Source organism: Myxocyprinus asiaticus, chromosome 30 (assembly GCF_019703515.2).
Source record: "Myxocyprinus asiaticus isolate MX2 ecotype Aquarium Trade chromosome 30, UBuf_Myxa_2, whole genome shotgun sequence".
Classification (NCBI taxonomy): domain Eukaryota; kingdom Metazoa; phylum Chordata; class Actinopteri; order Cypriniformes; family Catostomidae; genus Myxocyprinus; species Myxocyprinus asiaticus.
The window spans coordinates 32,665,402-32,686,784 of record NC_059373.1 but is presented as its reverse complement, the minus strand read 5'-3'; the positions used below and the strand labels follow the sequence as shown (position 1 = coordinate 32,686,784).

The following is a 21,383-nucleotide window of genomic DNA, read 5'->3' as shown; positions in this document are numbered from 1 at the left end:
ATATTTCAGTTTCTGAACTGTATTTATTTTTTTATTTTTAAACACAATACATCCCCCATCGACTGCTGTTTTAAAAAAAAAAATTTTTATAAACAACCGTCAGAATAAAAACCCCAAAATATATTTTTTTGTATCCTGTGTTGTTTCTTTTCAACTCACCGGCTACATACGGAACTCTTTAGATGAACCTCTCAGTGACTCAACCCACAGCACAAAGAACTATGAAACCTGTGGTAAACAGATTGCGACCCACCTGCCTCGCCAGCACAAGCAAAGTGATGAAGAAAATGAACAATGACACAGAGCCCATGGTCTTCAAATCTTTAAGAACACCTGGCCTGAAAACAAAGAGACAGAAATATAAATCATAGAAGACAAACAGCAGAGACAAAAAATGTGTTTTGGTGAAGGTGGACTATAATATGACATTTTCATCAATGCTGCGGCAGTCTAACCTTATTCAGGTTGATACTGTCAGTGTGGTATGGGCAAAGGGGAAGATTGTCTGCAAATAAAGACTACATTTCGATCTGTTCATCAAACAAAGCTATTGTAAATTTGTATTAACTACTTTCATTACTTGCTTTTTTGTTATTTTGGGAGCTTGTAATCATCATTCACACTGTATGGAAAAGAGCAGTGTAAACTTCTCCTTTTGTGTTCCACAGAAGAAAGAAAGTCATAAAAGCTTGGAACGACTTGAGGGTGAGTAAATGATAACAGAATTTTTTATTTTTGGGTGAATTAACCCTTTAAACTTACTCCATTTAGAAAACTACTAGCTCTACGTTACCTGTGTTGTCAGTGGAAGGATTGAAAGACGAGAAAAAAATAGCAACAAAATAATAAATTAAAGAATAATAAATAAGAGAAATATAACAGAGAGGGATGAAATGTGACAGAAATGAATTTAATTAAAAGTCAGTTTCTTAAATAGGACTGTTTTTAGTCCTTCCCATGCAAGTCACTCAAAAAGACGAATCTAGCTAAGTCCACACAAAGCTTCTCATCTCAGCACCTGTCAATCCCACGAGATATTGAAAGATGTCTTTCGATACCTTCTGTAAATATTGCCCATTAAATACCTAACCTCACCTATGTGCCATATCAAGTTCATTTTTACATTCATTATGTACAGTATGTGGAGTCCAATACCGGTCCAGTTGCTGTGTTTTGTAGAGGAATGTGCTGTAATCATCCAGTATGGAGGCATGGGTCTGGAGAATGATGATATTATAACCTACAACTGCAGCGAGCATGATGATCATCTTCAGCTCATAGTTTATCCTCAGGAATACAGAGCATGAGATCAATCCCAGAATGCAGCTGTAGATGAAGTACTGCCAGGGAAGAGACAGCCAAACAAATACATCTATACTTTCATCAGGGCCAATCACAATGTACTGTAAATACTACAGGTACTACAGAACGCAACATTTCTGTAAGACAAAAAATAATAATTTTCCCCATAGAGATTTTTTTTTACAACATTTTTTAAATCTTTCAAGACGAACCTGACCTTATGAAATAATCAGGAACTTACTGTGGCAGCATTTTTGCTAAATTATATTACGTGGTTCATTACACGTATCACAGCAGTTCCAGCAGGTGAAATTTCCACTGTGTGGCATTAAAAGAGAGTTACATTTGAACCCAAACAGATGAGGTTTTTAAAGTTAATAATCTATTGAGTTTTAAATCAACTAAACCTACCTCCCTACCCTAAACCTTAAACTTAAATCTAACCAGTAGTGTCATAAAAAGCATTGCAAAGGTGAGGCTGAAGAAACCACATCATTTTGTGCTGCTTCTGTGACACTCCCAGCTCATGTGTTGACTCGTACTCTGGTCCTTTGAATCACAAGTGCAATGCTCTATCTGTTGAGCTACTGTGCAATTAGATCAAGTTCCAACAAGCTTACAAATGAGGTTGGTTTTGCAACCGTTAAGTGTTTTTGAACTGTTAATCTGCCCTTTTACTTTTGATTTGCGTGAAAGGAAATAAAAGTCATTGCTGTTGTAGCGCCTCTAGTGTTAATTTCATCAGGAAACTGCAGCAATATGTACAACGAGCCACGTAAAATTCATTTAGCTAAATATGTAGACCAGTTACGTGATTCTAATGTCGTTATCGGCCAAATTCCTTGTCAAGAACTTCACTACGTATAATCCAAAAGAGAGATCTTCCAATCAGAGAAGACACTGTTACCATGCAAACAGAAATAACAAATAACAATCAAGTGTCTCTCTACACTGTCAAACTATGCATATATTTGTATATATCCGAATATTTTGAAATAAGCTTAAATATATCATATTTTAAACTACTGTATCAATCAATAATCAATAGTTTATACTATGCAATGTTTTTTTATTTCTATGTCTTTTGCAATGCATAATGGGACGAGAAGTTAAATCACTTAATAATTGAAGTACACAGTCATGTACAGAAAAATGGCCGGTCACTGTTGAGAACAATGAACTAACTATGAACCTGCTTTTTAAAAAACCTGGAATTTCATTACAAAACACTACAAAAAGTCCCTGAGACTGAACAGACCTCTTACATTCATGAATAGCATGTGGTGGCAAAATAACTGTTCCTTGGAAATGTTTAGACTATATTTCATCAGAATAAGGAAGCTTGTTTTGTGACCAGTGATGAATTCTAGGAAAACATACTGACACTTTAGTGCACCATCTTGATATCTGTAGCGATCTAATTTGAGGTCATATAAGTACATTGATCTTCATGTGTAACTTTATTTTCCAGTATTCATCTGTGAAACATCAAGTTCTGTTGAATGCTAATAAAGCGTGGACATACATAATCACGCAAGTAAAAAGTGGCTCATTATAAAGAATTGCAGAAGTCTGACAAACTGGTTTTACTTGTGACTTAAACCGATCATCTTGTCAAAGATACGAAGGCCTTATTCTATTTGAAAACCACGTCTAAACAGAAGCTATTTAGAATGCATGTTCATGCTGATCTGTGAATGAAATGTTAATGAGTTCTCTGCACATTTTCTGAGAAGCAAATTTCCAATTATTTACATGCTAAAAGCATGAGATTCTTTGCAACTTACTGGCAAGCAGAACTTGTTTGGAGAGTGTGTGGTTTGACCTAATGGACCATTCATGCTGCTGTTGGAAATGTTCAGTGCGGTTGTTGTTCCCAGCTTCTCATTGCCTAAGAAGAACTTAACACCCAACAGATGGAGAAAAACACATCTAGAGTATCACAACAGAAAGACACTCTTACTCTTAGCTACACACATCTGTTGCATTGTGTAATTAATGTTTCCCAGAAATTTATAACACATTTTTCACACAAGTGTAAAATTCCACACACTCCAAAAAAAAAAAAAAAAAAAAAAAAAAAGAAAAAGAAAATGTAAATAATAATAATAATATATATAATAATAATAATAATAATAATATTATATATATATATATATATATATATATATATATATATATATATATATATACTGTATATATTAATAGCTGCACGTGGCAATCAATGTAGTGCAAGCAGATGGGAAAAGCAGAGATGACAACCACAATTGCTATATTTGGCATAATAAATGCTCTTGTAATACTAAAAATATTTTTTTTTACAATAATCTTACTTAAATCTCACAGGAATACTGTTATCAATTTATCTCGCTTTTATTTAGATGTTCTATTTTTCTCAAATTATATAGCCTATATTATGGGCCTTCTCGTCAGTCACTTTTTTTCCCAGCAAGATGTAATACAATCATGTACTCACTTACATTTATGCACTTTGAGTGTAGTGTCAGAAAAGCGCTTTATAAATGTAACGTTCATTCATTCATTCATTCATTTATATTGTTGTTATTTTCAGATACATTTAACAAATACTTAGTAGTTTAGAAGATAAAAATGATAAAATACCAAATGTTGTTTCAAGCCTGTATTAATTTCTCTCTTCCGAGGAGATGCTAGGCAGAATGTTAGTCCCAGTCACCATTCACTTACACTGCATAGTTTCGCCATACCATGGAAGTGAATGGTGACTGAGACTAACATTCTGCCAAACATCTCCTTTTGAGTTCCACAAAAAAAATTCATACAGCTTTACAACATCATAAAGGTTAGTTAGTGATGACAGAAGTTACATTTTTGGATCAACTATCCCTTTAAGAGCAGAAGTCAAAACTTAGTGTTCTCTACAAGTTATATTAAATGTGGCCATTTGAAGATGATAAAATGCACTGAAAATATTAACAGATGAAATCCTGATAAAGGACCTTGCTGATAAATCAGTTATGATGTATACTGAAAATAGATAATAATATGCCTATATTAAAGATAATATGGTGATTTATATATATATATATATATATATATATATATATATATATATATATATATATATATATATATATATATATTATGTACATATATTATTAATGTTTATTACTGTGTAACAAATTGTTTTGTTTTTTTGTTTTTTTTTCTGGGTAGTAAGTGTTATTTCCTAATTGCTTATGCCTTTTCTAAAGTATAGAAAATGGCTATTATTCCCCACAGACTTTGCTTTTGTGACCAGGACAGTGATATTTTGAAATGTACCTATTTCCAATGAGAAAACGGGCGAATTTGTGTCTTTTCGTTCACATAAAGTCAGAAAAAAACAACATCTGAATCCAAATTAACATTTATTTATACTAAAGTAATATTCAAAGCTGTGCTGGTCCATAATGGTAACAAGTACCCGTCTCTTCCCCTGGCTCACTCGGTGCACCTCAAAGAGGATAACAACAGCATCAAGACCTTGCTGGGACGCCTTGAAGTATGATGTGTATGGCTGGGAGTTCATAGGAGACTTCAAAATGGTGGCATTCCTGATGGGTCTCCAAGGCGGTTTTACCAAGTTTCTCTGTTATCTTGGCCTTTGGGACAGCAGGGACACCAAGGCGCACTACCACAGGCGAGACTGGCCACATCGGACCGAGTTCTCTGTGGGGAGGAACAACGTCAAGAGGGAGCCACTGGTGGACCCCCGGAAGTTGCTGATGTCACCACTGCACATCAAATTGGGCCTTATGAAACAATTTGTCAGAGCTCTAGATAAGGAGTCGGCAGCCTTCAAGTATCTTCAAGACTTCTTCCCTAAGCTGTCTGAGGCAAAGGTCAAAGCCGGTGTCTTCGTCAGACCACAGATAAAGAAGGATTTTGGATTCATATGTTGTTTTTTCTGACTTTATGTGAACGAAAAGACACAAATTCGCCCGTTTTCTCATTGGAAATAGGTAAATTTCAAAATATCACTGTCCTGGTCACAAAAGCAAAGTTTGTGGGGAATAATAGCTATTTTCTATACTTTTGAGGCATAAGCAATTAGGAAATAACACTTACTACCCAGGAACAAAAATTGTGTTACATAGTGAAGTAATTATTATTTATGTATTTTATTACCGGTACATACTTATATTATTAAAATTTTCTGATTCACATGGCAGAGAAAAGTACTGCCATAGCCTATGTCAGATGCAGCTCTAGAGTGATGAGATGAGAGAAACAGTTGAAGATGATAAACTGTTTCTTTCACGTTTTCATTATGGGGTATTGTTTGTAGAATTTTGAGGAAAATAATGAATTTAATCAATTTTGGAATAAGGCTGTAACATATCAAAATGTGGAAAAAGTGAAGCGCTGTGAATACTTTCCGGATGCACTGTACATAGCTTCTTTAGGTAATAAAAAGGAGTGACAGTTTTATTGCATCACTTGCTTGCAGAGACGTGGTACAGCATAACACCATTTGCGTGTCGAATTAACAGGTTTTAATAAGTTTATACATCTTTAACATCTTTAAGTTCAACAAATATGCAGGAAAGCGCTTCCTTTGCTCACTGCATGTGCTCAATCTAAACTCAACAAGCGTCCAATAAGCTGCCAAATCTGAATCATGAAAGAGAGAGAGAGAAAGAGAGAGAGAGAGAGAGAGAGAGAGAGAGAGAGAGAGAGAGAGAGAGAGAGAGACACGGAAGCGCTGATTTACTTGCACTGATACTGGAATGAGTACGATGGTAAGACAAAGTTTTTGATTTGTTCATCTGTCTGGATTTGTTTATTAATTGTCAACTACATGTTAAAGTGAATAAATATGTGCGGGAGTTAACCGCATTATAAACATGGAACTTGCGGGAACGACTGAAATTGTGAGCAATACCTGCAATCCTGAGCCAAATTTTAGATCCTGTTATTCTACACATTCAAATCCAGCATGTCAACGATACATGCGTACCAGCAAAACGTGCAGTTTCTAACCCTCCTCCTCCTTTTACTTTGTGCACTGTGCCTTATGTTGTATGCAAACCAAGAATTTTTGCACATATCAGAACAACTGGCTAGGCAACTATCAGTCAGATTTCAAAAGTGAACTCTCAAAGGTAGGGTTGGCAACTCTCCCATATAGCAGAAATAAAGACGTCCCATATGGGGACATATTGAAGTGGAAAAATGCTTGCGGGGGACAGGTGCAGACTCTAAAGCAGACTAAAACCCATCAGCATTCTGCTGCTTTGAGTCATAGGTCGATGCTTTAGAGCTGGGTATCCCAAATGGGGGTTCGGAAACACTCTGGGGGTTTGTTAGGGAACTCCAGGGGGTTCATGAGAGAGTGTAGGGATTGCATAACATTTTTTTGTTATAAATTTGACTATTGTGACTGTAGTGCAATCTCTGATTGAGAATGGGATAGAAATGCCAATGGTGAATTGAATGAAATAAAATATAAAAAAAGAACAATAGGTTCATTAAAATATAAATACTGTATAATAAGAAAGATAAAGTGCAAAGATGTAATATTAATTATATTTCAAAAGGTTAATGTCACTTAAAATATCAGGGGGTCCTTCAAGTAAAACATTTAGCTCAAAGGGGTTTGGCTGACAAAAAAAGTCTGGGAACCCCTGCTTTAGAGTATCTTGAATGTGAGCAGTGTTTAAGCCACATCATCTAAAAATGGGGGTAGCTCAGGGTTTGGTGCTTGAGCTCCTCCTCTTCTCAATATACTGTACACAACATCTTTGGGATCTGTCTTCAAGGTACATGGATATTCCTACCACTGTTATGCCAACAGCATTATGATCTACCTTCCATTCCAGCCTGACAAACCTACAGTGGCGGCATGGATCTACTTTTGTTCTATGGAAAAGTACAGTTTGGACATTATGCTAATTAATTTCTTGTGTGTTTCACAGAAGAATGAAACATATGAGTTTGGGCAACATGAGGGTGAGTAGATGATGACAGAATTTGTCCTTTTTGGGTGAACTATCCCTTTAAGTGATTATAGGGTGAGTTAACACTGTTTATACAAATACAGGGAACTCCCATGTGACATGCTCTGCAGAACCAGTGATATTGATGGTTTTGAGGGATTGGGTTGAATATTTTTGGCTAAAAGAGGATTAAGAGGCAAAGCAAGAGCAAGGCTTTTAATGTTACCATTATTCCTCAAGAGTTCCTTGAAATACTGAGTCATAAAGCCAATAAGGCTGTTCACCGTGTTGACATTACCATAACCAAAGTACCCATGATGAAAGCAGGGAACCTTTTCTTATTGAACACGCTCATGCATGGTCATGATGAACATAATGAAGCATGAGTGAATATAATGAATCATGGTCATTTCAAATGCAATCCAATCTAGTTGATAGGACCAGTATTAGACAGTAGTAATGCTTACCATGTTGAACACGGCCATGACCAGTACAAGTGCAGTGGTTGCCAAGGTAAGTGCAAGTCGTATCCAGGGCTTGTTGGTGATGACTCTAGAGGAGCCGGGGAGCCGGGGCATAGTGCAGGAAGCTGCTTTGCCCCATTGCTACGGGAACAAGAGAAAAGTAAAAAAAAAAAAAAAAAAAAAAAAAACACAAGCTTAGACTCCCACCAACGTCATCAGCATATTTGCTTCTATTACAAATGCCCAAGGTTATGATTGTTCTCCATAACAGACGCATTAATAAATGTAAGTTCAATTTGAGTGAATGCAATGCTAATAAAAAGACGGGGCATCTGTGCCCTGATATCAACTTTGAGTTCAAGTCAACATAAAACAGTATTTATATTCCATTTTACAGGATTTTTGGACTTCATTCTATCGATTAGGAATTGATTTGTTTGTAAAAAGTGGGTGTTTTAAATCAGAATGGAGGCAGAACAGAATGTTATTTTTCAGTCGATTGTAGGAAGCATTCTAAGCCATGAACCAAACCAACCATTTCCGAGGTGAATCAAACTTTGATTTGAAGCAAAAAGGTGTTTGACAATTGGACAAAAGACAAAAGATACAAGACTGTGTACATATAGTCTTTCATGAGGGAATTAACTAAAATCCCATGAAGTTGATGTTTAAGCTTTAGAGTATCTTGAATGCGAGCAGTGTCTAAGCCACATCAACTAAACACGGGGATACCTCATGGTTCGGTGCTTGGGCACCTTCTCTTCTCAATATTCTATACACAACATCTATAGAATCTATCTTCCAGGTACACTGATTTTCCTACCACTGTTATGCCAAAATGGTGTTTGAAAATCAGACAAAAGACAAAAGATACAAGACTGTGTACGTAAAGTCTTACATGAGGGAATGAACTACAATCCCATGAAGTTCAAGTTCAAGCTTTACTGTCCTCAAGAGGCAATTTGTTATGTAGACAGCAGTACATACACACAGGCACATATAATAAAAACACAAAAAAACAATTACAATAAATCATTTATGAAAGTGGCAACCGCTGGAATAAAAGAGTATTTGTATCTATTGGTCTTGCACTGTGGAAGTTTGCATCTCCGAACAGAGGGATGCAACCAAAAGTCATTGGACAAAGGATGACTAGAGTCAGAGAGGACTAGCTCTAGTCACATACAATTGGGTCAGATTTGTAAGTTCAGAGACAGCTATCTTAATACACATTTTAACAATGCTGCTCAATTTGCTCTTATTCCTAATTCCTAATGTTAAGGTTACCATACCAGCAAATCAAAGTAAAGGTTAAAACAGATGAAATAAAACAAGAATAAAACATTTCCATAAAGGTGACATCTATGTTAAAACAGCGAAGTTTCCTCAAGTAATACATACACTGGAGAGCTTCATATCGGATTACATCGGTATTAGCCTCAAAAGTTAATTTGTCATCAAGTACAGTCCCAGATATCTATACTTCTTAACAACCTCTACAGATTGTCCTTTTATGAAAACAGGCAGCATGGGTAAAGAGTTCCTTCAAAAATCAATGGACATATATTTTGTCTAAAGAACGTTAATATTTAAGAAGCATTGCAAATAATGTAATTTAATTTAAAATTATGGAAATATAAAACTTTTGATTTTAAGTTGTTGATTATAAGTAATGGGATGCTTCACAACACTGAATAAACTGCTTTAGTGAGGAAACAGCTCATCATTTAATGAATTAACCGCCTGTCTGCTAATCTTCAACATGTTTTACACTAAACAATCCTTTTGGAGTGAACTACGTGTGGAGTTTACTGTGATAAAATTGCTGTTTTATAAGAGAAGTCATGGAAGATTTTACGACCGGAAGGTGTCAGTTTATGGCTATCTCCATTTATTTGTATAGCGTCAGAAAACTGTCGTAAAATGCTAGCTGACCATTACAGCCGTTATGCTCTCTCCAATGACAGAACCGTGAAGGTTGTTATCTCAGTACTATAAAATCTCTGGTGTAGTTCTTCACCTGGATTCTGCTATTAAACACTATTTAAAAAATAAACTAATGTGGACTGTTGGCTTCAACAGAGGCATATTTCATCGATAAAAAACTCCAGAGCTAGGTCTGTCTTTAAAGAATTATAGATATCATTAAAAATCAATTACACCGAGGAAAAATGTAATGGAATTTTTACTAATGGAAGCAGACTGTTGCGCTCTATTGGCAAGTTTTTTTTTGTTTTGTTTTTTATCTACAACAGTAGCTTGGTTTCTGGGCTAATGAGATTTCACTGTAGGCATAGCTACCAAACTCAATGCCACAGAAATAGTAACCAAGTCAATGACATTCATGTTACCCATGGCTGCTTAACACAACTTAGATTTACATGGAAGACACAGAGTTTATTCTTGATGTGTCATGCTTACATAGAACACAATGTAAGAACAAAAAAAAAAAGAGTAAACTCTAGTGTGATTTTATCTGCAACAAGTCTTGATGGCCTTCAAGAGACCACAATTCTGAATGCAGCACTAATGTAATATGCATTACACTCCGCAGAGGCCGTGTTACCCTCTCTTTACTCAGTGGATAAACTGTTATGTTGCATTGTCATGATGAGTATTACTGGAACTGCAGTGTAACACTCAACCTTGACCTTGAACACCTCACACTTCAAATTTAAAGGCGTAGAAGAGGTAGAGGAGCTAAACAAATAACGCTAAAAACCCTCTCGCCAGTGAATCATCTGTTAGTTACGTATTTTAAACATAGCACTTTTATGAGGCAACCTTAGCTCTTTCTTTCATATCCATGAAACTGTGGGCAAAGCGGAAGACCATGTGAACTCTCACATCAGAGAAATAGGAAACAAGCTGAAAAATGCTCTGCACTAAATTCCACATAGCTCTAGACACTCCTGACACTGACAGCTGGTTGTGAGAGTGGCCTGCTATAAAAGACACACAAAACAAGAGTGCCACAGAGCTTTATAAAAATATCCCGTCATATACTGCCCCGAAACCCGTGGGGACTTGAGTTTACTGCCAACCAGTGAGAAAAATAGATCACAAACAACCCAGTAAAAAGTATCATCACTCAAGCTGATATTTTTTCAGACACAAAAAAGAAACAAGAAGGTAATTAGGCTAGTGTGGAGACCAAGGTCTCAGCAATTCAGTGTGGCCCCTTTTTATCATTATAAATACTGTGTCTTCAACGGAAACTGGGGCTCCATTAAAAAACAGATATGGGACAAAGCAAGTCGAGCTGGTGAGTGAATGGTATGCATTCAGAGAGTTCACACATACCTTTGATGAGGCAGTTTTCTTCAGTTTCGGATACTTCTGGAACACTGTATTGGTTCAACTGCGTGTTCTTGTGTATGGGTCTCTCTTTTTTATGTGTCTATTAAATAGTTTGAGAGTCGTTTTATTGTTTATGTCTGCATTCAACAACATTACACAAGCACAAAACGCCCTGTGTTTTCTACCTTTTTTAAAACGGCGTATTGCATTCAACATTGTGTGACTTGAAGAGTTAAGTGTAAAAGTTATTTCCTCATCCCCAATAATAGGATACAAAGCAATATTATTCATTATCCTACTTTGCCTAATGCTGCTGACTTTATGACTCAATCTCGTCTTACTGTGAATTAAGTCAAATTTCCCTCTTGAAAGAAGAATAACACAAAACCCACATAGGTTTTAAAACCTGTTATTTTACGTGATAAGCTTGATAACATTGTGCAAACAGTATTTGGTCATTCTACGACTATCATATAAGTCATATCATGCAAGTTATAACTACTTACATAAAAATCTGGACTTGTGTATATCGGGACATCTACTTACGGTTCAACACACGTCTAGAAACAACATAGAATGGCAGTGACAACTAGCCAACATGCCCTCATCCACTTTCATTCATTCCTGTGCTTTTGTAGATTAGTGGTTAGATGGATCGATCAGACATCTGCATTTTTTTTAAAAATGTTCTTGGTGCAAAGGGCAAAATGGCACATTTACCTATTTAAATGAATATCAGATGCTAAAACTACATTGAATTATAGTCCTTACCAGAAATTTACTTTAACGTCTGTTGTTGTTAATGCTTGAGGACTTGCTATTGATGTTGTCATTGCATAATTAATGAGGTACATCTGTGCAGGTTATGGGGACTGTTTGTGGGTGTTATTAATAAACATTTAAAAGTTATTGGGCATTATAGTTATATTTTAAGTTCTGTTTAATGTTAATTATGTCATTTTATGTTATGACATGGGTTTATTTTTTCGTTACCCTGGTTGAGATTAAAGTTTCTTTGAGTTAGGTGTGATACTATTTGAGGCATTGAAGGACACTATAAAATGTATTTGAGCTTTAAGTCAAATGAAACAATTGCTTTGGTAAATGATTTGGCCAGTTAAAGTTTGAACTGTCACACACAGGTGATATCTTCTGGTGTACTCACATGACTTGTGTAGTGTGATTCATGTCCTATCTATCAAGAACAGGAAAAAATTATTCAAAGCGGCTAGTAGTCACTCCTTATCAGTTAATTCCCATGCTAAACTACTATTAATGCGTGCGCCAGAAGTGTACATATTTTTATGTCAGCCGAAGTTCAGTTGAGTGTAAGCATAAATATACAGCCCCTTGAATGTTGAATAAGACGTTTTACCCTCACAGAATCTATAGTAATATACTAAGAGAGACAGAGAGGGGGAGAAAGAAAATTGAGAGGCGTACAGGTGACATTTACTAAAGCCATTTACATTCCACGGGTCCAAAGAAGCTCATAATTTGATTACAGCCAAAGCTCTCAAAGAGTTGTTGTTCCTCAGGCTAAAGCAAGCAAATTTCAATATTGCAGTGATATGGTGTTTTTCTTCTCATATGACATTTTCTCTAACAAGATGAGGGTCTCCAACTTATTAAATGTCATTTCAATACACAAAGTGATTTCCTCCAGGCAAAGAAATGCATGTGACGTGTCTGCATCTGAATACAGAGCTGCCTCTGTAGGCAGTATTGTAAGGCATTACAGACATACTTAAGCAAAGCCCGTTCCAAAGGGTATAGGCTTTATTATTTAAATAACACACAATTATGCTGCCTCCGAAAATACCTTGTTTTAGCCAAAATCCAAGGCAGCATAGCATGAATCCATTGCATGCAAAAAGCCCGATCCAATAACAAATGTAATATTTACCTAATTTTTGTGTGCTATGTATTTTATGCTTATTACAGTATAGCAACATGATAAAGTACATTTTCCCGGCTTGTATAGCTAATACGCATTGCATTCTTGAGATGATTGACAGGCGATGTCTGTATCTAAAAGGTCATTGGCTCTTTTACCTGTAAGGCGGGATTTCCTTTCTACATCTGTTGACCGTTGGGCGTGAGAGCTTCTTGGTTGGGCATTCCAGTTTCTCCCATTCATTTAAATAGAAGTGGCTTGTCTCTGCTAAATAGGATCTGGTCAAACTCTATTGACATACTTGCATAGCCACTTATTAGATTCCATTTCAGTTAGGATGCTACCTTAAAAGGCATCTGTTTATGTGGACAATGGACAGCAGGGCAGCTCACTAGGTTTTGGAACAGAGTAACTCGGTTAAGACTCTCCCTCTCTCAAAGAAAGCTAGTTTATATTTATTTCTAAGCTCCACTTACCAGTATGTGACCAGCAAAACAAACACAGAGGATCAAGGCTAGCAGCAGGAAGGCCATTCCAAATGATACTCCAAGGATGGTGGTTCTGTAAAAGACAAAATCTCTAATCATCAGTGATACTCAAAAGCACATGCACTTTTATTTATTTATTTTTTTAATCCCCTTTTCTCCCAATTTGGAATGCCCAATTCCCACTACTTAGTAGGTCCTCATGGTTGCGTGGTTACTCACCTCAATCTGGGTGGCGGAGGACAAGTCTCAGTTGCCTCCGCTTCTGAGACAGTCAATCCGCGCATCTTATCACATGGCTCATTGTGCATGACACCGCGGAGACTCCCAGCACGTGGAGGCTCATGCTACTCTCCGCTATCCACGTACAACTTACCACACACCCCACTGAGAGCGAGGATCACTAATCGCGACCACGAGGAGGTTACCCCATGTGACTCTACCCTCCCTAGCAACCGGGCCAATTTGGTTGCTTAGGAGACCTGGCTGGAGTCACTCAGCACACCCTGGATTCAAACTCATGACTCCAGGGGTGGTAGTCAGCATCAATAATCGCTGAGCTACCCAGGCCCAAAAGCACATGCACTTTAAGTATCATTCATGAATAGTTGCTTTTGCTTGCTTTTGTGTGCATCACGCATGAGTAGGGCATTCAATCTTTGTCAATTTTCCACATGCATTCTCTGACATAAAAAGAGAAGAAATAGATGGAATGCCACATAAAGAAATAAGAACTCTGATGATACACGGCGTGTTTGAAAGAGGACAAACAAGAATTTAATGGCTTTTTTGTATTTGGAGGTGAATCTTATGAAACCTGTCAAGAACATGTCCAGGTCACATTTCACTCCAAGTTCAAGCTTGGAAAGATATACAATTTTGCTCCATGAAAATTAAACCTATTTTTAGGATCATTAAGATTCTAATGCATTGTGAAATGTTTTTATTATTTATTTTATTATTATTATTATTCCTCAAGAGGCAGTTTGTTATGTAGACAGCAGTACACACACACACACACATACACTCCCACAATTTAATCTTGAACATTAAAAAAAGAAATATTACAATGAGTCATTTATAAAAGTGATAATTGCATGAATAAAAGAGAATTTGTATCTGTTGTCACACACCGAGGAAGAGCAACAGATACAAATGCTCTGTTATTCTAGCAGTTATCACTTTTATAAATTGCTCATTGTAATATTTTGTATTATTAGGTTCAATGTTAAATTGTGTGTGTATATGTATGTGTGATGAAAAAATCAAACAAAATATAATTCAAATCGCATAGTATTTATACATCAGGGTAGTATTTGTTGTACTACCTAATGCTGATTTAAATAATTACAAAGAATCATTGTTGTACAGTATTCTGGGGTTCCTGTTGCTCAAATGGTAAAGCATGGTGCTAGCAACAGTACAGTCTTGGGTTTGATTTTCAGGGAACACACTGTAACTTGCTTTGTATAAAAGGGTTTGCAAATTGTAAAAACATAAATGTATTTGTTTAATTGTAATACTGTAAAAAACAAATAAAAAAATAAAAATAAAAAAAACACTATATTTCAGTAAAGAGAATCTCATGAATATCATCTTTGAGAATAACAGGAATTACAAAAAACAAAAACAAAAGTAAACCATCCAGATCATTACGATAATGAGAATCTGGGGGTTGATATGCTAAATTGTATGAAAATAAAGTCACAATGCAACAAATCATGCATTGTGATATTACTTTCATGACTATATTGTATATTTACTAACTTGTATTCATGCAAAATATAATTCCATGGGGGGGGGGCTGGGTAACTCAGCGAATATTGACGCTGACTACCACCCTTGGAGTCGCGAGTTCGAATCCAGGGTGTGCTGAGTGACTCCAGCCAAGTCTCCTAAGCAACTAAATTGGCCCAGTTGCTAGGGAGGGTAGAGTCACATGGGGTAACCTCCTCGTGGAGAGTAGCATGAGCCTCCACGTGCTGGGAGTCTCTGCGGTGTTATGCACAACGAGCCATGTGATAAGACGAGTGGATTGACTGAGACTTGTCCTCCGCCACTCGGATTGAGGTGAGTAACCACGCCACCACGAGGACCTACTAAGTAGTGGGAATTGGGCATTCCAAATTGGGAGAAAAATATATTTTTTCACCGTTTTGTCAGTTATTCACTGTTCTGTTCCAAGGACTCTTATTTTTATATGGTTCTTGTCCTCTGTCTTCAGTTCTCCCCGAACTACATTCCCCATAATGCACTGCCCTCATCACTGCCATCTGTTCCTCATCTTCTTCACCTGTTCTCCATTCCCTCATCAACTCGTTTGTATAAATACCCTCTAGTTTTCTTCCATTTTGGTCAGTTCTTAGTTGTATTAGTTGGTTATTTAGTGTTGTTTCATCTGTTTAATATTTGTCAGTGTTTTCAGCGTCTTCATTAAAAGTCTGCTGATAGATCCTCCACTTCTCATCTCTCCTGATAACCACGTGACACACACACACACACACACACACACACACACATATATATATATATATAATTCCATTTCTTTTCTACTGATTTTGGGGGTGAAATGTGACCTGGACATGTTTTAATGAGATTCACGCTTGAGTAGCATAAACATTTAGCCAGTCTTTTTTAGTGCTGTACTTCATTATAAATGTGAGAGAAAATCAATATCAGGACGTGAGAACACGGCTTAAGACAAAATAGAAAATATAGCTGTGCATTCTCACCTCTTGTGAATGTGTTCTCAGTCAACATGAACAGTAAATTAGTGCCTTGCATAGATTTTTCTGTCTGAATTCATAGAAAGAGACATTATTTCCAAACAAATTGGCCTCTGATTAAAAAAAAAATCTATAGCTGTCTGCTCAGGGCTGTCTTTTTTTTTAGGCACGCATTGACGTTTCTATCATTTAAATCTTTACTGTCGCACTCATTTTCTCTCAGTTGTGTAGATGTTGTAATATTATTATGTGCCACTTGTTCTAAGTGCTGTGGAACACGATGGTGATGCGTAATTGCATCGTGAAAGAAAACGAGACACTAGTAAGAGGTCACAGTGATTATACTCACTTTGGCAAGACTAAAACCTGCACAATGAAAATGCAGAAGAAAATGAGACAAGCACAGGTGACATAATACTTGAAGGCTGGCAGAGTTGTGGCTCTGTACTGTTAGAGAAAAGAAAAGAAAGTTTGAATATTCTGAGTGAACAATGAAATACTTCAGCTCTTTCATTTTTTGTATATCTTTGTGAAGGCATATTTTTCTCTGCACAATAAAACATCTATTTGTGATACATATCACATTAGAAGGTTGACTGTACCTCTTTTTCCAGGGTCTTATTGTGAAAGAATAGAGATATTCTCTGAATGTCCTCAGATTTTAGCCACTGTCTGGTGGAAAGCATAGATAAAATCATGTATAACAATTAAATGCTGGTTTTCATGATGACTGCCTATTATAAAATGTTATTCTGTGACAACAATGGAGAAAATGCTTTGAAAGTGCACTGAAAAAAATATTGTAATATGTAGTGTCAGAATGCTTTTTTATTTTTTTTTTTTAAAAAGGGGCCCTCTGGCATTGACTTTTGGGTTTTATACCTTTATCAGGGTATTTATTTTCTAACTATACAAAATAATAGACGGTTTTGGCCATTTATGCCAAATACTTCAATTCATGCTGTTATCTATAAAATATCAAATATAAAAGTATGCTATCTGTAAATAATGCACAAGATCTGAAAACACAATAAACGCTGCTAGAATACATTATTATAAGCCTAAGAATAATTGTCTGATCCCTTTGTTATACTATACAGCTCTATACTGTCCACTTTATTTATTTATGTGTTTTACAATGTGTAAACTCCCAAAAAATAATCTTTGTTAAACTGAAATGTTGCTATTTCTTGTGCTGTCTTGCAGAAAACTCATGAGTTCATCGACATGGATAAGATGCAGAACATTATGGATGCTCACTTCTGTGAGTTGATGCCATCAATGGTGCGAATAATTCTTTCATTCAACTCCTCTTCAAATCTTTTCTTCTGCGACTTTGTTCTGAAAGTTGGGGTGAGGGGATATGGTGAAAAAGAAGAGGACAGAGACTTCAAGCAACCTCAGAAATGCAGATGAGGTCAGTGTAAATGTTCTGAAATGATATTCACTTGAATTTGGAGTTATGTTCATTATCATCATATAAAGTAACACAAAGTACAAAACAGACCTTTCAGAGCTTTGCTGAAAGCTATACTGCCCCAACGGCACATCCTGTACAAAAATGAACCCATATGAAAATCTGAAATATTCTAGATTACAATATCACATTGAAAGTCATACTGTGGTTCACTCACATGTGTGTTGATCTTGCCGTTCTCATTAGTCATGCTGTCTCGGTGGTGGAGGTTAGCAAATGGCTTGGCCGCTCCCCATGACTCCAGGTACTGCGTCATGCGGACAGTGGCCCTCATCTTGCCACCATCCAGAGTGGGACGAAGCCGGGAGGGGAGCTGGGGTTTCTCTACCTAAGTAACACCATATTATACAGGATGAGGTTAAATATATGTGTTATGAACTATAGGTGTTACAGCCTAGAAACCCACAGATCAAGATGGAACCCTTGCTAAAAATGGAATGTGTACAGGATTGTTAATCAAGCAATATCACACGAGATTGAGGGCTGTTGTACTGGACATCACAGATGTACTAAATACCTGTGGCCTTGTGTCTTTGGCCGAACAGTGTAGAACAGTGTGACTGCAAGTGTGATCATGATTTTATGGAACATTTCTATAAACAAGACGTTATTATAGAGTTACTGACATTTCAGACAAAATTTGGCCAGCTATTTAGTTTCTGTTTGCCCTGCCAATGAAGAATGTAGTTCTAAAAGAAGCCAGAGTAGGATCAAGCATTTGAATTCTATGTCCCGAAAAAAGACAAGCATAATTATACAAACAGTGAAACATTCCAGTCTGCTAATACAAAATATCAGCACCCTTGGAAGGCCATTTGTCAAATCAAATTAGTGGACTGGAACTAACTGCTGTATAATGGAATTTCTAGGATATCTGGAATCACTCCTAAAGGATCCTAAGAATCAAATAAGATCCAACTGATTCCAAATATTCTGTTTTTTTTTTCTTTTTTTTTCTGTCTCATAATTTTAGATTATTCAGTAGTATCAAATTTTTTATGGAGGGCCAAATTACTCAAAATGAAATAATTAAATAAATATTTAAATAAATAATTAAATACATAGTTAATTAATGAAATGCATTAAATAAATATTTAAATATTTAAATAGTTAAATAATTAAATACCTATAATGAATTAATTACATGCAAAATTAAATAATTAAATAAAAATTTAAATATATCATTAAATATATAATGAAATTTTAAAAAAGAAAAAAAAAGAAAAAGAAAAAAAATTCTGAATAAATCATTAAATAAATAAATGTCCCTTTATATTTAATTTTAGCACTATTTTGCATCCATTTTCTTTTTAGGGTTAATTTTACATTTACGCATGAGCTTTGTGTCTTTTCATTTTCAGGGTTATGGTTATTGGCATGTCACTCAACGACAGTGGGTGTCACCTTTAAAGTCAATTTATTTGGACCTTCTGGTTAGTTTAGGCACTCTTTTCTCACAACGCCACTATGACTCTTGCAGATGAAGTTGCTAACCAAAACATTGACAGCTTCTGTCTCTGTTTCTTCTTCGCTCTTTATCAAACTTTGCACGTTTCGCACTCACGACTTTGGACTACTGACATTCTGAGCCAACAAGACAGTCTCAAAGGAGTATTGATACTTTGATTGGCATGTCAGAATTAAATGAAAAAGATCCCAAAGCAAGCTCTTAAATGAAAATGGAGGCAGAGAGCTATTGTTTAAATGAAATTGATTCAAAGCTAGTTCTGGAATGAATGGGAGATTTTATGTACAGAGTTAATGATGCATTTAATTAATTAACTATATATTTAATGATTCTATGATTTAATGTATTTAATGAATTTGTTTTAATGAATATAAATATTTAAATATTCATTTAATGTTTGAATGATGCATTGAATCAATTCACTATGTATTTAAATATTTAAAGGTTAAAATATTAAATTATTTATTTAATAATGCAAATAATTAATTCACTCTGTATTTAATAATATTTAAATTATTTAAATATTAAATTATTTATATAATGATGCATTTAATTAATTCACTATGTATTTAATTATTTATTTAAATATTTAAATATTAATGTAATTATTTAATTTTGAGCAATTTTGGCCCTCCATCATTTTTAGGATATTCTTATTTTTTGACAAGGGGACCACACAGGAATATGTGATGAAAAGTGAGGATTCAAATAAGAGATGAGAGTTGTGTTTGGGAACACAGATAATTAGCATGTAAACTAATTAGAAATATCCCCTTTTCAGGACACTGTATTTTAAAGATAATTTTGTAAAAATCCAAATAACTTTACAGATCTTTATTGTAAAGGGTTTAAACAATGTTTTCTATGCTTGTTCAATGAACCATAAACAATTAATGAACATGCACCTCTGGAACAGTCATTAAGACACTAACAGCTTACAGACGGTAGGCAATTAAGGTCACAGTTATTAAAACTTAGGACACTAAAGAGACCTTTCTACTGACTCTGAAAAACACCAAAAGAAAGATGCCCAGGGTCCCTGCTCATCTGCGTGAACGTGCCTTAAGCATGCTGCATGGAGGCATGAGGACTGCAGATGTAGCCATGGCAATAAATTGCAATGTCTGTACTGTGAGACGCATAAGACAGCGCTACAGGGAGACAGGAAGGACAGCTGATCATCCTCGCAGTGGCAGACCACGTGTAACAACACCTGCACAGGATCGGTACATCCGAATATCACACCTGCGGGACAGGTACAGGATAGCAACAACAACTGCCCGAGTTACACCAGGAATGCACAATCCCTCCATCAGTGCTCAGACTGTCTGCAATAGGCTGAGAGAGGCTGGACTGAAGGCTTGTAGGCCTGTTGTAAGGCAGGTCCTTACCAGACATCACCGGCAGCAACGTCACCTATGGGCACAAACCCACCTTCGCTGGATCAGACAGGACTGGCAAAAAGTGCTCTTCACTGACGAGTCGCGGTTTTGTCTCACCAGGGGTGATGGTCGGGAATTTGCAAGTGCCTTGGTGGAAGAGTGGGGTAACATCTCACAGCAAGAACTGGCAAATCTGGTGCAGTCCATGAAGAGGAGATGCACTGAAGTACTTAATGCAGCTGGTGGCCACACCAGATACTGACTGTTACTTTTGATTTTGACCCCCCCCCCCCCCCCCCCCTTGTTCAGGGACACATTATTCCATTTCTGTTAGTCACATGTCTGTGAAACTTGTTCAGTTTATGTCTTAGATGTTGAATCTTTTTATGTTCATACAAATATTTACACACGTTAAGTTTGCTGAAAATAAAAGCAGTTGAAAGTGAGTGGATTTTTTGCTGAGTTTATATACAAAAAGCTACAGTAAATATGATAACAGAGATTTGTTTGTTTCCTCAATCAGTACAATTCAAATCTACTTCACGCCAACATGACTCATAAACCAAAAGCAATAAAACAATACAGAAAGTGCTTGAGTTTCATCACAAATAGACATTTACTGAACAATCGAGTAAAAAAAGAAAATAAAACAAGCAAAAGCCCTTCAAACTCAAATACTGTCATCATAATGGGAGTGAGGAGGGAGAGTGGGCGAGCTGTGGGTTGTTATGATAAGAGGGGCGAGAGGCTCAAACCGAACAGATAATACATTTTTGAGTCTCTTATGAGAAAAAGTTGCTGCTTTTGTTACCTCAGGCAAAACAAATGCACTGTTGAAAAGTAAATAACGGAGCGGATAAATAAAAGAATAGGCGTTGTTATTTGAATATGGTGCCAGGCATTATGATATCTGTGGGCAGAA

At 36.2% G+C, this 21,383-nt stretch overlaps 1 protein-coding gene across 11 annotated transcripts in view; it reads right to left on the bottom strand.

Moving 5' to 3' along the window:
* Nucleotides 1-21,383, bottom strand: part of LOC127421050 (adenylate cyclase type 2-like) — an 88,666-nt gene that overhangs the window by 11,308 nt on the left and 55,975 nt on the right. For all 11 annotated transcript variants that reach the window (XM_051663772.1, XM_051663771.1, XM_051663763.1 and 8 more), the window contains 10 exons: nt 17,769-17,939; nt 17,642-17,685; nt 17,395-17,475; nt 16,737-16,806; nt 16,484-16,581; nt 13,400-13,484; nt 7,730-7,867; nt 3,090-3,203; nt 1,156-1,340; nt 254-338 (listed from right to left, as the gene is read on the bottom strand). In XM_051663772.1, the coding sequence (XP_051519732.1) occupies nt 254-338; nt 1,156-1,340; nt 3,090-3,203; nt 7,730-7,867; nt 13,400-13,484; nt 16,484-16,581; nt 16,737-16,806; nt 17,395-17,475; nt 17,642-17,685; nt 17,769-17,939 (1,071 nt within the window). The remainder of the gene's footprint in view (nt 1-253; nt 339-1,155; nt 1,341-3,089; nt 3,204-7,729; nt 7,868-13,399; nt 13,485-16,483; nt 16,582-16,736; nt 16,807-17,394; nt 17,476-17,641; nt 17,686-17,768; nt 17,940-21,383) is intronic.